This window comes from Pan troglodytes, chromosome 3 (genome assembly GCF_028858775.2).
Source record: "Pan troglodytes isolate AG18354 chromosome 3, NHGRI_mPanTro3-v2.0_pri, whole genome shotgun sequence".
In the NCBI taxonomy this organism is placed as follows: Eukaryota; Metazoa; Chordata; class Mammalia; order Primates; family Hominidae; genus Pan; species Pan troglodytes.
In genome coordinates, this window is record NC_072401.2 from 92454556 (window position 1) to 92471443 (window position 16888).

General features: G+C 39.4%; 1 protein-coding gene across 17 annotated transcripts in view; it reads left to right on the top strand.

The window, feature by feature from the left end:
* Positions 1-16888, top strand: part of CCSER1 (coiled-coil serine rich protein 1) — a 1481066-nt gene that overhangs the window by 951162 nt on the left and 513016 nt on the right. For all 17 annotated transcript variants that reach the window (XR_010156641.1, XR_010156643.1, XR_010156642.1 and 14 more), the window contains one exon: positions 5713-5757. Coding sequence is in view for 14 of the 17 variants with exons in the window: in XM_016951876.3 (XP_016807365.2) it covers positions 5713-5757 (45 nt within the window). In the remaining 3 variants the exon portion in view is untranslated. The remainder of the gene's footprint in view (positions 1-5712; positions 5758-16888) is intronic.

Here is a 16888-nt window from a genome sequence, read left to right on the forward strand (position 1 = left end):
CAATCAAACTAGAACTCAGGATTAAGAAACTCACTCAAAACCACTCAGCTACATGGAAACTGAACAACCTGCTCCTGAATGACTACTGGGTACATAAAGAAATGAAGGTAGAAATAAACATGCTCTTTGAAACCAATGAGAACAAAGACACAACACACCAGAATCTCTGGGACACATTCAAAGCAGTGTGTAGAGGGAAATTTATAGCACTAAATGCCCATAAGAGAAAGCAGGAGAGATCTAAAATTGACACCCTAACATCACAATTAAAAGAACTAGAAAGCAAGAGCAAACACATTCAAAAGCTAGCAGAAGGCAAGAAATAACTAAGATCAGAGCAGAACTGAAGGAGATAGAGACACAAAAAATCCTTCAAAAAATCAATGAATCCTGGAGCTGGTTTTCTGAAAAGATCAACAAAATTGATAGACCACTAGCAAGACTAATACGGAAGAAAAAAGAGAAGAATCAAATAGATACAATAAAAAATGATAAAGGGGATATCACCACCGATCCCACAGAAATACAAACTACCATCAGAGAATACTATAAACACCTCTACGCAAATAAACCAGAAAATCTAGAAGAAATGGATAAATTCCTGGACACATACACGCTCCCAAGACTAAAGCAGGAAGAAGTTGAATCCCAATAACAGGTTCTGAAATTGAGGCAATAATTAATAGCCTACCAACCAAAAAAAGTCCAGGACAAGATGGATTCACAGCCAAATTCTACCCAGAGGTACAAAGAGGAGCTGGTTCCATGCCTTGTGAAATTATTCCAATCAATAGAAAAAGAGGGAATCCTCCCTAACTCATTCTATGAGGCCAACATCATCCTGATACCAAAGCCTGGCAGAGACACAACAAAAAAAGGGAGTTTTAGACCAATATCCCAGATGAACATCGATGCAAAAATCCCCAATAAAATACTGGAAAACCGAATTAGGCAGCAAATCAAAAAGCTTATCCACCACGATCAGGTTGGCTTCATCCCTGGGATGCAAGGCTGGTTCAACATATGCAAATTGATAAACGTAATCCATCATGTAAACAGAACCAAAGACAAAAACCACATGATTATCTCAATAGATGCAGAAAAGGCCTTCGATGAATAAAATTCAACAGCCCTTCATGCTAAAAACTCTCAATAAATTAGGTATTCTGGGACATATCTCAAAATAATAAGAGCTATTTATGACAAACCCACAGCCAATATCATACTGAATGGACAAAAACTGGAAGCATTCCCTTTGAAAACTGGCACAAAACAGGGATGCCCTCTCTCACCACTCCTATTCAACATAGTGTTGGAAATTCTGGCCAGGGCAATCAGGCAAGAGAAAGAAATAAAGGGTATTCAATTAGGAAAAGAGGAAGTCAAATTGTCCCTGTTTGCAGATGACATGATTGTATATTTAGAAAACACCATCATCTGAGCCCAAAATCTCCTTAAGCTGATAAGCAACTTCAGCAAAGTCTCAGGGTACAAAATCAATATGCAAAAATCACAAGCATTCCTCTACACCAATAAGAGACAAACAGCCAAATCATGAGTAAACTCCCATTCAAAATTGCTACAAAGAGAATAAAATACCTAGGAATCCAACTTACAAGGGATGTGAAGGACATCTTCAAGGAGAACTACAAACTACTGCTCAGTGAAATAAAAGAGGACACAAACAAATGGAAGAACATTCCATGATCATGGATAGGAAGAATCAATATTGTGAAAATGGCCATACTGCCCAAGGTAATTTATAGATTCAATGCCATCCCCATCAAGCTACCAATGACTTTCTTCACAGAAGTGGAAAAAAACTACTTTAAAGTTCATATGGAACCAAAAAAGAGCCTGCATTGCCAAGACAATCCTAAGCCAAAAGAACAAAGTTGGAGGCATCATGCTACCTGACTTCAAACTATACTACAAGGCTACAGTAACCAAAACGGCATGGTACTGGTACCAAAACAGAGATATAAACCAATGGAACAGAAAAGAGCCCTCAGAAATAATACCACACATCTACAACCATCTGATCTTTGACAAACCTGACAAAAACAAGAAATGGGGAAAGGATTCCCTATTTAATAAATGGTGCTGCGAAAACTGGCTAGCCATATGGAGAAAGCTGAAACTGGATCCCTTCCTTACACCTATGCAAAAATTAATTCAAGATGGATTAAAGACTTAAATGTCAGACCTAAAACCATTAAAACCCTAGAAGAAAACCTAGGCAATACCATTCAGGCCATAGGCATGAGCAAGGACTTCGTGACTAAAACACCAAAAGCAATGGCAACAGAAGCCAAAATTGACAAATGGGATCTGATTAAACTAAAGAGCTTCTGCACAGCAAAAGAAACTACCATCAGAGTGAATAGGCAACCTACAGAATGGGAGAAAATTTTTACAATCTACCCATCTGACAAAGGGCTAATATCCAGAATCTACAAAGAACTTAAACAAATTTATGAGAAAAAATCAAACAACCCCATCAAAAAGTGGGCAAAGGATATGAACAGACACTTCTCAAAAGAAGACATTTATGCAGCCAAAAGACACATGAAAAAATGCTCATCATCACTGGTCATCAGAGAAATGCAAATCAAAACCACAATGAGATACCATCTCACACCAGTTAGAATGATGATCATTAAAAAGTCAGGAAACTACAGATGCTGGACAGGATGTGGAGAAATAGGAACACTTCTACACTATTGGTGGGACTGTAAACTAGTTCAACTATTGTGGAAGACAGTGTGGCGATTCCTCAAGCATCTAGAACTAGGAATAGCATTTGACCCAGCCATCCCATTACAGGGCATATACTCAAAATATTATAAATCATGCTGCTATAAAGACACATGAACACGTATGTTTATTGTGGCACTATTCACAATAGCAAAGACTTGGAACCAACCCAAATGTCCAGCAATGATAGACTGGATTAAGAAAATGTGGCACATATATACCATGGAATACTATGCAGCCATAAAAAATGATGAGTTCATGTCCTTTGTAGGGACATGGATGAAGCTGGAAACCATCCTTCTGAGCAAACTATGGCAAGGACAGAAAACCAAACACTCATGTTCTCACTCATAGGTGGGAATTGAACAATAAGAACACAAAGACACAGGGTGGGGAACATCACACACAGGAGACTGCCGGAGGGTTGGCGGGGGGAAGGATAGCATTAGGAGATATACCTAATGTAAATGATGAGTTAATGGGTGCAGCACACCAACATGGCACATGTATACATATGTAACAAATCTGCATGTTGTGCATATGTACCCTAGAACTTAATGTAAAATAAAGCAAAATGAAATAAAATAAAAACAAAAAAACTATTACAAATAAAAATGTCAAGGATTTAATGAGAAGTATAAAGAGAAGTATAATATGAGAGAAATAGTAAAATAATATCAAAATTAATCTTCTAGAAATGAAAACTAAGATAGCTGAAATAAAAATTTCACTGAATGGGATTAAAAGCAGATAAGACACTGCAGAAGAAAAGATCAATGAACTTGAAGGTGTAACAATAGAAAACATACAAAATACCAAGAGAAAAGGAGGTTTTACAAAAGTAAACAGTGTCAGTGATTTTGGTGACATTAACAAGTCATTTAATATATAATTTGAGTTCCAGAATTAGATGGTAGGAAAATTGAGGGTCAGAAAAACTGTTTAAAGATGTAAGGCCAATGTTTTCCCCATAAGCTTTATGAAAACAATACTCCCATGATCTCGACTCACTGTAACCTCTGCCTTCTGGGTTCAAGCTATTCTCCTGCCTCAGCCTCCCGAGTAGCTGGGATTATGGGCACCCGCCACCACACCCAGCTAATTTTTTTGTATTTTTAGTAGAGACAGCGTTTCCCTATTTGGCCAGGCTGGTCTTGAGCTCCTGACCTCAAGTGATCCACCTGCCTGTGCCTCCCAAAGTGTAGATATTACAGGCATGAGCCACCATACCCAGCCTCAAATTGATCTTATATTTAACTAATTATACATGTATAATAATGATAAAAATGAGAGGAGGCAGAAGAGAAGACAGTAGTTACTATTTTGGGATATGCTGTGCCTGGTCCTTTGCTAAATGCTGTTACATATAATATCTCATTTAATCTTCCTAGCAAATACATTTGATAGCTACTATATTTATTATCATTTTTCAATCACAAAAGATGAAATTGAGAGATATTATGTAATTTGTTAAAGGGCATAGAGAAGAAAGTGACAAACCAGGGATTTAGAATTATGTCAGTCTGAATTCAAAAGCATCCCATATACTATCTCCCAGATGCAAAAATCTATAAGCATGAATACTACTTCAGAATTTACTTTTAGCATAAACTTTACATTTAAGAAATGTTCTAATTTTTTGTTTTATATTCTTTGTCACATGTAATTTAGCCTCTTTAAACTGTTCTATAAATTTAGATAATTTTCTATAATCAGAAAACAGGCTACCACCTATATACAAAAATAAATGGTGTGCCATGTTGATCCTAGAACATTTTCTAGGGTCAAGAGAGTAGTAAAGCTACTGTTTAAAATAAAATGGTTTAGTTAATATGTATGTTCATGTGTTTTTATCTAAACAATCAAGAAATGATGATGAAGAGATAACGTTTGAAAAAACCCTGAAAATTTTTTAAACATAAATGCTGTAGCCAAATGAAAAAAAAGTTATCATGTAACTATGAAATACTTAACTACAATATTGCACTCCCAGCATTATTATTGTTGCTACTTAATGGAATAACAACAGTAATAGTATCTTCTTAAATTCAAATTCCTAAATATAAAGCTAGAAACATAATAGGTCTAGTGCATCTTTACTACAGGACACTTTTTTTTTTTTTTTACCTTATACATTGATAGTGCAATGTATGTGATAAATGCATTGGTAATGCAAATATATAATTATTATTATGTGCTATTCAAATTTTCATCAAAAATAGATAAATACTTTGACTTTAATCAAAATTCTTAATGACAGTGTGAACATTTTTAAATTTGTGTTCTCCAAAGCATTGTTAAATAATTTATCAGATTAGAGCAAAAGTAATTGAAGTTTTTGCCATTACTTTTAATGACAAAATTGACTTGCTAAGAAAAAGAATAACTCTTTCTTCTTTTAATTAAGTATAGTGCTTATTAGGAACTTAAAGTGGATCCTTCTTTTATATTGTGGAGATCAGGTATGCTAATAGAAGACAGAGAAAGCCCTTTGACAGGAAATAAAATCCTGAATATTTTATAGATAATCAGCAGTACTGCAAGGGCTTCTGCTGTCTTTTATCAATCTGACTTTGTTTGGGCACTGAGATCTGCCGGTAGGTGAACTAGAGTAGGAGCTTACCATCATAGAATATACTGTACATACTAGTTCAAGTTTAAACATCTTTGGTTTCAACAAAGGGTAGGCAATCATTGCTTAAAATAGATGTATTAACATTTTATTTTTACTTATGATATAGGGGTCAGCAGGAAACGCATTGGGACTACATTTGAAGACTTACTTAGCTACACACACATAGACACATACACACACATGAGATAGTCATCTATATTCAGATCTTCTTTGTTACGAATAAGTGAATTATTTCCTTTATTTCAAAATTATTGCACTAGTATGAATTATTATTTAATTCTTCATTGCCAATAATAATATACTTTGCTTTTCTTTTTCAGGGTTTAAACTTGAAAAGACTAGAGACAGTACAAGGAGGGAGAGAGGTAAGAATATTTAAAGAAGAGGGGTGGGAAAAAGAGGAAACATGGCTATGGTGTTGCAGTGATGTGGTGATGGTGATTGACGATAATTACGTTGATAATGGAAATGGAGATGCATTGAAGAGAATGTTGTCTGCATATGGCTCTGTTCATTCTGCTAAAGCATATTTTACATGTTTATGTAAATGTGTTATTTGTGCTTGTTCCTCTGAAGCTAAAGAAAATGTTGTTTCTCTGATTAGGCAAGCATTGTTTCTGTTATAATGGATTCCTGTAGCAGCAGGTCCTTTCACAGGGGGCAGAAACATTACAATGCAATTTTTAAAACTGACTTACTGAGAAGTTAGCAAAATTCTAACAATGCAAATATTTTATGACATTTGGGATTCTTCATTTTCCTGTCAAAGGCTTTTGGCGTATGCTACTAGGTTGGTATGCATTATTAGAGAGTATGAAGTTGCTCTGGTAAAGCTAGTAATTTTAAAACTAACTGAATGTGAAGACTTAACATCACTTAATTTTTTTTCCCTGCTAAATGTATAAATGCTGTACTTAACTCTGTGATTCAGTTGCTGGGAGGTGTGGGAAGGGTGGAATATTTAATTCAGTAAATCAAAACATTCTCACAGCACAAAAAAAATCATTTTTGATGATACTTATATTGCATTTTTTGTACAAAAGTGAAGATATTTTGTTCTATACAAATGAGGAAAAAAATCTTACTGTCCTCTCCATTTGTAGCTTCCTTTCTGTATAAACAGATTTCTTCCCTATAGTGGTGCTTGCCAGCTTTCCTTTATGTTTTAATTCCAGTTGCATGATTTTAGTATTTGACATTTTAGTTCCTAGTGAATTTGTCATTTAAGGTCTCTTTCCATTTTCTCAGATGTTTTCCATCCAGAAAAATCTATTTTTATTTAGGAACACATAAAGTTGGTTCACATTGATGGAAGAGCTAGATGAGGTGAAACATAGATAAATCTTCAGATATTTTTCATGTTGTAGGAGAGCAAGATGATAAGAATATGGTCATCAGTATGACTGGGGAAAAAGGGCACTTCATAAGGAAGATCTCAGAACCTTTTACAGCTTTGTGAGAATGACTGCTTTCATTCAGATGTAACCAAAACGGATATACTTATAGAAAGAACTAAACTGATCACCTCCTAAAGTGAAAGTTTTCATCCGAGCAGTACTGCTACAATTTATTTCTGCTGATTTAGTGCCTTTAGGGACATACTAAATGGAGTTACTCGGCTTCTCCTTGCTGCTTCCTGGTCTAATAGCAACTGTGTGTCAAAAGAAGGAAAACTGAAATCCATATATCCGTACAATGGCATTGCTAAATGGTGGCAAAATTCTGCATTTGTTTTACTAAGATTTTTATAGTTTTTATTGTTATTTTTAAATGCATAATGATTGGGTTTTATTGAAAGAGTGGCTCTTAAATCATATTGCTTATTTTTCTAATGTCCTTTGATTTTATTTTTATTATAAGTGTACTTATAAGTAAGGAACATGGTAAAAATGTGTTTAAATTAATTTTAGAAGTATATTGTTCTCAAAACTATTTTGTGATTTCTGTGAAGGTCAAAATTGTAATAATTTACAATTTAATGTATACATCTCCATAGAAGGGACAACACTGATTTTGGCCTTCTCCCTCAGGGTAGTGGAATAATTGTAAAAAACTAAGATCATCAAATTAACCATAATCCAGTAATGTCTTCTCCACTTGACATCTCTAATTCGTAACCAGAAAGTAAATGTCAACTATTAAAATTCAAAACAACTACTTAACTTCCACTTAGGGCAGCACTGGGTTACTTAGGCATATTTCTATTCAATGTAACTACTTACCTTAACTTTCCCTGTGACTAAGAGGCCTAGTATGTTCTAAGATAAGAAACTTCAGGGAGGTATAAGACAATTAGGTGTAGTGTGTTGTAAAAACTGTTCTTTTCAAGTCTCAATGGTAGATGACCTGTAAACAAAGAGTACAATTACTATGTTAAGGACCTTGTGATCTCACTTGCTTAAGAAATGGGACGTGTATGTATCTAATTTCCATTTGTTATGTTCTAGGATGTGTGTGCATAACAAGATGTACAATGTAATTCTGATTATGTTAAATTGAAATGTGAGGGTTTAGAAAACTCTTACTCCAAATGATTTCTTAGAATTTCTCATTGTAATTCTATTATGATTGATAAATGACAATAATTGCTTATTATGATGAATTAATTTCTTAGTTCAAATGACAGCTATTCCCCATAGGTGTTGATGGATGCAATATCAAGGGCTTGTTACCAAATATTTATAAGAAGATTTAAGAAGTGTCATTTAAAATGTTCTATTTACTTATTGAAGTAATGAAAACAGAGTATTCATAGAAAATGAAGTAGACAGTAATATGCTATTTAGCTAAGTGGTAAATACCATTAAAAAACGAATTGCCAGACAGGAAGGCTAGATTTGAAACTATATGCTGTATAAAAATATAAATTAAGGAGAAGTGATTAAAATGTAAATTACTTTTCTGAAGGAAATAGAGATAGGTAACACCTAAATTGCTAAATTGTGAAATATACGAAAATAGTGATTAGCTGTATGAAATAACTCCAGTTATATTGGTATTTTTACATTTTTATACATGCATATTGTGTATACAATTTGAGGGGGCTGATTATAATAGATAATAAAAAGCTTGTTTAAAAAGGGAGATTAGTAGAATGCTATACAAAATGTGATTGTTTAACAGATATTTCTAACTGATTTTAAACAATTTTCTTGCATTCAGTGGGATTTTGCAACTCATAGAAAAACCTCAGTGAAATTCACTGGGTAAGACACATAGATAAGTCATTTTTTTTTTTCATTAAGTGTGGATAATACTAAGTTACTGTAATTTTTCTTAAAAGACTTTAAAATACCTTTGTTATTTTAGGTAGTTTTTTTTAATTTTCCAAAGGCCAGTTTTTGTTTAAGTATTAAAGCTTCTGTGTGTGCCTATAGCAGGACGAGCCATGGACAAAACCCCACAGACACCAAGATAGTGAAGGAAGTAGCTTTTAATCAGCTGGAAGCATCAGCAGACTAGCATCTTAAAATCCGAGCTTGTTGAGTGCACAATTTCTGTCCCTTTTGAGGGCTCATAACACTAAAGATTTTACATGAAAGGGCCGTGATTGATTGAACAGTCTAGGCGGTATATGACAGGGGCTGCAAGCACCAGCAATCAGAGTGAAACAGAACAGAATGAGAAGCTTCAGAGTGTCCTTCCATACAATGTCTGGAATCTGTGGATAATATCGGTTGCTAGGTCATGGGTTGAATTTTAACTATCAGGCTAAGGTCAGGCAGGCCCAGGCCTGGTTTTGGGTCTGGTGCCTGGCTCTGGGCTGCCTGCCTTTGGTTTCACTTCCTTGTTTCTTCTTAAAGCAGGTACTGAGTATAAAACAATATAGAACAATATGGGGGGATCTCTTTCTCTCTTCTTTCATTTCCCCCCTTTGAGACTCTCACTCATTTTATTAGCGGGAGTTCTCACTTTCATTTTCACTACTTATGTCTTCCCGTGCAATAGATTGATAGTGATTCATATAATATACTTGTGCTGAAGCATTCTGGTGAACTAAGGTAATGATGAAGCTTTTTATCATTTGAAGAAGTACAGGTAGCAAACGAGGGAGTAGTAAGCAGGTTCCTATTACTATTATAACTCTGATGATAAGAGTTTTAAATCCTCCTATTGCTGGGAACCAATTTCCAAACATGGCCCCAGGATCAAATCCGTGCCACACTTGCATGGGTACATGTGCCAGTTTTGTTATATCTTTAAATATGTCTTCAACTACTTGCCCTTGATCATCTATGTGGAAACAGAAATTAGTAAGGTTAAATTTTCCACAAACTCCTCCTTCAGCTGCTAGCAAGTAGTTGAGAACTAGTCTATTTTGGTAGATAGTATTCCTTATCTGAGTCTCTTGCTGGGCAAGAACAGTCAAGACTTGACAGGTTTTATTAGTAATAATTTCTAAAACAGCTTGCAACTGTATGATTCAGTTGAGCATGAAGATGGGGGTCCGATATCCCCATGAGCCATCTTGTGCCCAAGTGGTGGGCCCACAGTATTGTATAATTCTTTCAGGGGGCCATTCATCATCTTTCCAGTTACCTATGGCTATGCTTCATTTTTCGCGGAAAGCATAGACAGGGAATCCTAGGAGTTTGTCTGTTTTTATGGGCAGTAGGAAGAAAGGTGGTTTAATAGTGCCAATTACACAGCTACCTGTCCACTGATCAGGTGGCTTAGCATAGGCTCTATGTCCACATATCCAGTATAACCTGTTGGGGGCAGTCCAGTCCCGGTGGAATTCTGGGTGGGCCCAAACAGTCTGTAATTTTGGAAATTTGCTGAATGGATTTCTTTCTGTGTAATTGGAACTCCACCATGTAACTGTTTTTGTGGTACCATTATACAGTTTTTGTCCAAGACACCTAAGCCATGCTACAGGATGAGTGAATTCTTTTCCTTCTCTAGCTATGCAATATTGTCCAATAATTGAGGCTTTTAGAACCCAGAAATTGTCAGGGTGGTTCTTTTGGGCTGGGAATTCATCAGGAACTGGGTCTGTAGGAACTAATTCTTGGGCTTCCCATGGTCATTGATCTCCTGTTACAGTTCCTCCACAAACATAACATTAAGTGACTTTTAGACACTGAGCTACATGCTCGGCTAATTGCAAAAACAAATTTCTAGTTTTTCCTGGAATTTCAGGTACTGCTACATTTAGTTTGTCATAGAAAGTCTGAAATACTGGCTCTGGAGAGCATTTTCGAATCTCTCCTTTTATTAAAATATTTACCTCAGGGTCTAGTCCTTTTCCATCAATGCCTGGAGATACATATTCTCCTTTTCTCCATTTTGGGTCCAAGGGGTTTGTGATTACTAATTCTTAAAGGTTGCAGCTTCCACTCATGCAGGAGAGGCTTCCTTTCCCTTTTTGGAGCCAAACAGGATCTTTTTCATCCTTTTCCCAAGTAGCCCAAATGACACATGACCAGTACCCACATTTTTTTCCACACAATCCTAATTCATGACAGATGTACTTATTTTCGATCATGTATCTTTTTTCCCAATTAAAAGAGCCACATCCTGCTCCTAGCTTATTGCTATTAATGACAGCACAAGCATCAAATTATAAGATTATGCGTTTGGGCACCCCTTTTTCTTCTGTTCTGGCTAATACTTTACTTGTATCATTTATGAGTCCTCACTAGTCTTCAGTCCTTAATCTGATTTCAAAAACTGTGGAAATGGGAGGTTCAGAGGGGTCATAGCACACATCAGGCTGGTCACTTCCTGGATTACAGACTTTGTACTGAGTGTTATTATACAAACATGTTCCTTTTGGAATTACTAGGCATTCATAATAACTATAGAACAAAAAAATTGTCTTAACGTGTTGTCCTACCTCAGTGACCTGATATATGCACTGAAAGCAGTCCTCTGTGTGGGAAGAAGCAGTGGAAGCTTTTACCACACAAGTCCATGTTATAAGGAAAATAAGTCCCACGACTATTTTCCTCATGCTTCAGCCATGCGTAGACCAGTCAGCTTCCGGGTGTGACTGGAGCAGGGCTTGTCGTCCTCCTCAGGGTTACTTTGCAGGGATTGTCTAGGCTTGGTTTGGCCTCCCGGGTTCCAGTGGCTGTGGGCTTTATGTGGCTGTGGTGAATCCAGGCTGGAATTCCTTCTACCTTCACAGCTGTGGGAGTGGTCAGGATAACGGTCTGGGGTCCCTTCCACGGTGGCCGTAAGGGAGCTACATTTCAGTCCTTGATCCACACACGGTCACCTGGAGGAAAAGGGTGAACTGGGGAGAATAAGCTGACTGGGCACCTCTCATTTACCCAAGTTGAGATTGTCTGGGTAATTTTCCCCAAGGCCTGTAACTGTCTCTGCAATTCAATTTCATCCAACTCTTGGGGAGTACCTGGAAGTCCTCGCAGTATAGGAGGAGGCCTATGATATAATGTTTCATAAGGGGAGTATCCTGTTTTCTTAGAGGGGGTGCACCTAATTTTAAATAATACCATAGGAAGGGCCTGTATCCATTTTAATCCTGTCTCTTGACATACTTTCCCTAAACTATTTTTGATAGTCTGATTCATTTGCTCCACCTTTCCGGAACTGTGAGGTTGGTAGGCGGCATGTAGCTTCCAAGTGAGTCCCAATACCTTTACTGTCCTCTGTACTAAGTCAGCCACAAATGCTGGCCCATTTTCTGAGCCAATCCGTAGAGGCAGTCCAAACCTAGGGATGAGATCTCAAAGAAGCACATGGGTTACTTCATGAGCTTTTTCAGTTCATGTTGGATAAGCCTCTACCCACCCAGAGTAAGTACACACTAGAACCAGTAAATACTTGTTACCTCTGCATTTGGACATCTCTGTGAAGTCCACTTGAAGATCTTCAAAGGGAGCTGCTCCATAGGCTTGTATGCCAGGAGGAACAGAGGGGCCTTGCTTTGCATTGTGCTGTCGACAGGTAACACATTGCTGTGCTACCGTTTTAGCAAGAGCTGGCAAGTGTGAGTTGTAGAAATACTGGCTGAACAGCTTTTCAAGTGACTCCTGGCCTAAATGGGTAGTTTCATGTACAGCCAGCATGACTGCAGCTCCTAGCAGCTGTGGCACAGCTATTCTTCCATCTGGTAACTTTATCCACCCTTCTTTTATTGTTTGTCCTCCCTCTGCCTGAAGAAAGTCTTTTTCCTCTTTAGAGTAAGTAGGCACCAGATCAGGTGTTTGAGGGAGTAGGGGGGCTGTGACTGATGCCCGGTAAGGAGTAGATGCTGCTTTTCCTGCCTCTGTGTCTGCTCAGGGGTTTCCTTGGCTCACTGAGGTGGAAGCTCACTGGTGTCCCTTGCAATGCATGACTGCCACCTTTTGGGGTTTCCATACTGCCTCTAATAATTGCAGAATTTCTTGTTGATATTTTATGTCCTTTCCCCCGAATTTAACAGGCCTTTTTCTTTATATAATGCTCCATATACTTGAATGGTTAGAAAGGCATATCAAGAGTCAGTATAAATGTTTACAGTCTTACCTTCACTAAGTTCTAGAGCCCGAGTTAAAGCAATGAGTTCTTCCTTCTGGGCTGAAGTGCCCTGAGGCAATGGTTTGGCTTCAATAACATCATCCAAAGTTACCACCGCATATCCTGCGCGTCTTTCTCCTCGTGGATTGATGAAGCTGCTCCCATCCACGTATAACTCCCAGTCCACTGATGCCCATGGCTGGTCTCGAAGATCAAGTCTGCTAGAATAGACTGAGTCCAACACTTCCACACAGTTATGTTCAACAGGGCTGTCTGATACTGGGAGTAAGGTTGCAGGATTCAGAGCGTTACAGACCTCAATGGTTATGTGGGGGTTTTCACATAGCAAGCTTTGGTACTTGGTTAATCTAGCATTTGTTAGCCCATGGTGTCCTTTGGTATTTGTTAAAGTCACCACCACATGGGGGACCTTTATACTTAAGTTTTGCCCAAGGGTTAGCTTGTCTGCTTCTTATGCTAACAGGACTGTAGCTGCCAGGGCTCTCAGACATGGAGGCCAGCCTTTTGAAGCTCCGTCTAGCTGTTTTGAGAGGTAGGCCACTGGTCTTGGCCAGGGCCCCACAGTTTGGGTTAAAATTCCAACTGCCATTTTTTCTCTTTCTGACACATAGAGTGTAAAGGGCTTTGTCAAATCTGGTAGTCCTAAGGCTGGGGCTGACATAAGTTTTTCCTTTAACTTGCAAAAGTCTTGCTGTTGCAGAGGTCCCCATTCAAAAGGCTCCCAGTCGCCCCCCTTTGTAACCCCATACAACGGTTTGGCTAGCACTGCAAAGTTTGGAATCCATAATCTGCAAAACCCCACAGATCCTAGAAATTCCCTTACTTGCCTTCTGGTTTTAGGTTTCGGTAAGCTGCAGATGACCTGCTTTCTTTCTGACCCCAGGCTGTGCTTCTCTTTCCGAATAGTGAATCCCAGGTAGCGTACCTGCTGTCTGCAGATCTGAGCTTTCTTCTTGGACATCTTATACTCACAGTCCTCCAGGTGTCGAAGCAGGGCATCCGTCCCTTTGGCATACCCATCTGCCATGGAGTGTCCTAGCAGAAGATTGTCCACGTATTGGAGCAAGACACAGCCTAGGTCTTTAGCAGGAAACTTCTGGAGGTCTTGAGCCAACACCTCCCCGAAGATGGTGGGGTAATTTTTAAACCCCTGGGGAAGCCGAGTCCAAGTGTACTGAGTAGTAACACCTGACCCCAGATCTTCCCACTGAAAGGCAAACAGCTTTTGGCTCTCAGGAGCTAGTCTGATGCTAAAGAAGGCATCCTTCAAGTCAAGACAAGTGAACCAGCTGTCCTCAGCTGGCAGCAATCCTAACAGTGTGTAAGGGTTAGGAACTGTTGGGTGCAGAGTCACTGTAGTTTGGTTAACCAAGCGTAAGTCCTGTACAGGTCGATAGTCCTTGGTCCCTGGCTTGGGGACAGGTAGGAGGGGGGTGTTCCATGGAGACTGGCAAGGAACTATAATTCCAAAAGCTTTCAAGCATGTAAGATGAACCTGTATTCCTTCAAGAGCTTCTCTGGAAACCGGATACTGCTTTTGTCTAATTGGCTGAGCCCCAGGCTTAACTTCTATGAGTACTGGGGCTTGATTGATCATCAGCCCTGGAGGATTGTCCTCCACCCATACTCAGGGCCATCGCTAAGCTAGAGCCGGTTTTATCTCCTGACCTGGCTCGGTTAGAAAAAGTCTCCATTCTTCTTCTCAGGGGACTGTAAGGGCCATGATAACTCCTGTTCCTGGTAACTTCAGTTGTAAAGAGCCCTGTTTTGTAAAGGAAATGGTGGCTCTCAGCTTACTAAGCAAGTCTCTCCCTAACAAAGGCAAGGGGCAGTCAGGTATATACAGAAATTGATGAGTCACTTTATGTCCTCCCACTGAGCAGGTCCACGGTAGGCAGAAAACCTGCTTGGCGGAGACTCCCATTGCTCCAATTATATCAATGGTTTTTTTGATAAGAGGGCCCCTGGGGTGGTTACTACTGAGTGTCCGGCACCAGTATCAACCGAAAACTTAATGTCCTTGCCCCCTATTGTCATCCTGACCATGGGCCCCTTGGGGGCATTTGAGCCCGGTCCCCTTCAGTCTAGTAGCCCTTCGACCAGATTGAACAAAGTCCCTTCGTCTTTATCTGTGGTCTTTTGCTCTGCGTCACTTTGCTTCTCCTTTAGTTGGAGACACTTATCTTTCCAATGTCCTATTTCTTTACAGTAGGCACACTGGTTACACTGCAGATGTGAGCGATTGGACTGGGCATTCCTCCTGGAACCCCCCTTTCCCTGCCCTTTGTGGGGGATCCCTCTAATTGCCACAGCCAGCAAATCAGTGTTCTGCCTGGCCTGGCCTTCACCCTCCTTATGGCTTTCTCGGCGGCTTGTTACATCTCTACAAATACTTGATCAGCTATCTCCCGTAACTGCGAGGTATTCATCTCTACAAAAACAGCCTGTTTTTGCGATTTCCTCTGGATATCTTCCATGCTTTGGCTAACTAAGGCCATGTTAATCATATGCTGATTTTCAGGACTATCCGGATCAAAAGGAGTGTACATACTGTCCTCACACTGTCTTTCATAGAATTGGTCTGGGCTTCCCTCCTTTACTCGGATGACTTCAGAAACTTCATTTACATTGGTGGCCTTCTGAGCCCCTTTTTTCAGCCCTTCAATTAATGCCTCCCGGTATCGTTTTAACCTCTCCATATCTGGTCCTTCATTTGGATCCCATTGAGGGTCCATTCCTGGCAGAACAATTCTTATGTATTCCTGAGGATTTTGGTAATCGGCTGGGACATGGTCCTCTAGCCATTTAGTTGCCACCCGGAGCATCCTTCACCTTTCATCTGTGTTAAAGATGTACATGAGTAGCTGGTGGTGATCAGCCCAAGTAGGATTATGAGTCTGTATAATAGTTTGGAGCAAGTCAATTAGAGCTTCAGGCTTTTCAGTGTAAGATGGAATATTATTTTTCCAATTGAGGAGGTCAGCAGAGGTGAAAGGGTAATATAAAAAGCACGCCTTTCCACTGTATGTCCATCCTCATCTATCCCAGCATATTGCTGCTTTCTCAGGGGCATTTGGATTCCAGTATTGGGCCGTAAATGGGCCGCCAAGGGAGGAGTTTCTCCTGCAGCTTCTCTTCCTTTCTTGTCTACTCTGTGTGGTCTAGGGGCTGTGGGCTCAGGAGTAGGGGGCCTTTCCACTTGGTAAAGGTGGGGCACTGTTGGTGCCATCTCCTGCCACGAGTCTTCAGGCTCCGAATCAGACAGAACTTTAGGGGCTGGCTTCCCTCGGCAGGTGGAGTGAGAACTTTCCTTAACTAACTGTGCCTTTGCTACTAGTACTGCTGCTGCCTGTCCCCTTAACCACTATGGGGGATCTAAAACTAGCTGTAACCAGGAATCTATATATGGGAACTGATCTGGGTGTCCTAGCTTGCCAGTTACTTTGTGCCATACCTTTGAAACCAGAGACCTGTCCAGGCTTCCTTCTGATGGCTAACTTACCTCTAATTCGGGCCAATCTATTTCACGTAAAGTTCTTAGTTTTCCTGGAGTCATAGTGACTCCATAGTCTCCTTTGAATCCTTTCTTGAAATTCTTTAACATAGTTCCCAATGGAGTGGGCTTACATTGTGCCTAGCCCACGTTTTCTGAAGACAAAATATCATGCTCACACCACACACTCACCACAAAACAAAGAACAGGTAAAGAGGGCACACACACACCTTTATCGTTTATACCAAAACAAAATCAGAGTACCAAGAAATTCAAGCCAAGTCAAAACCAAAACCAAAGTATCAGGCAATTCAAGTCAAGTCAAAACCAGAACAGAAGTGCCGACAGAGGCACGCCGTGGGTGATCAGGCCACGCTTCCACTCAAATGGAGTGGGCAAGTTTCAAAGACATGTCTTACCAAGTTTCAGATGTCTGGACTCCAAGTGCCAGGTCCTTCCCAGTGTCCAGCCGGTGCCTATGTGCACAGTTTTTTAATGGCGGATTGTCTTTATTT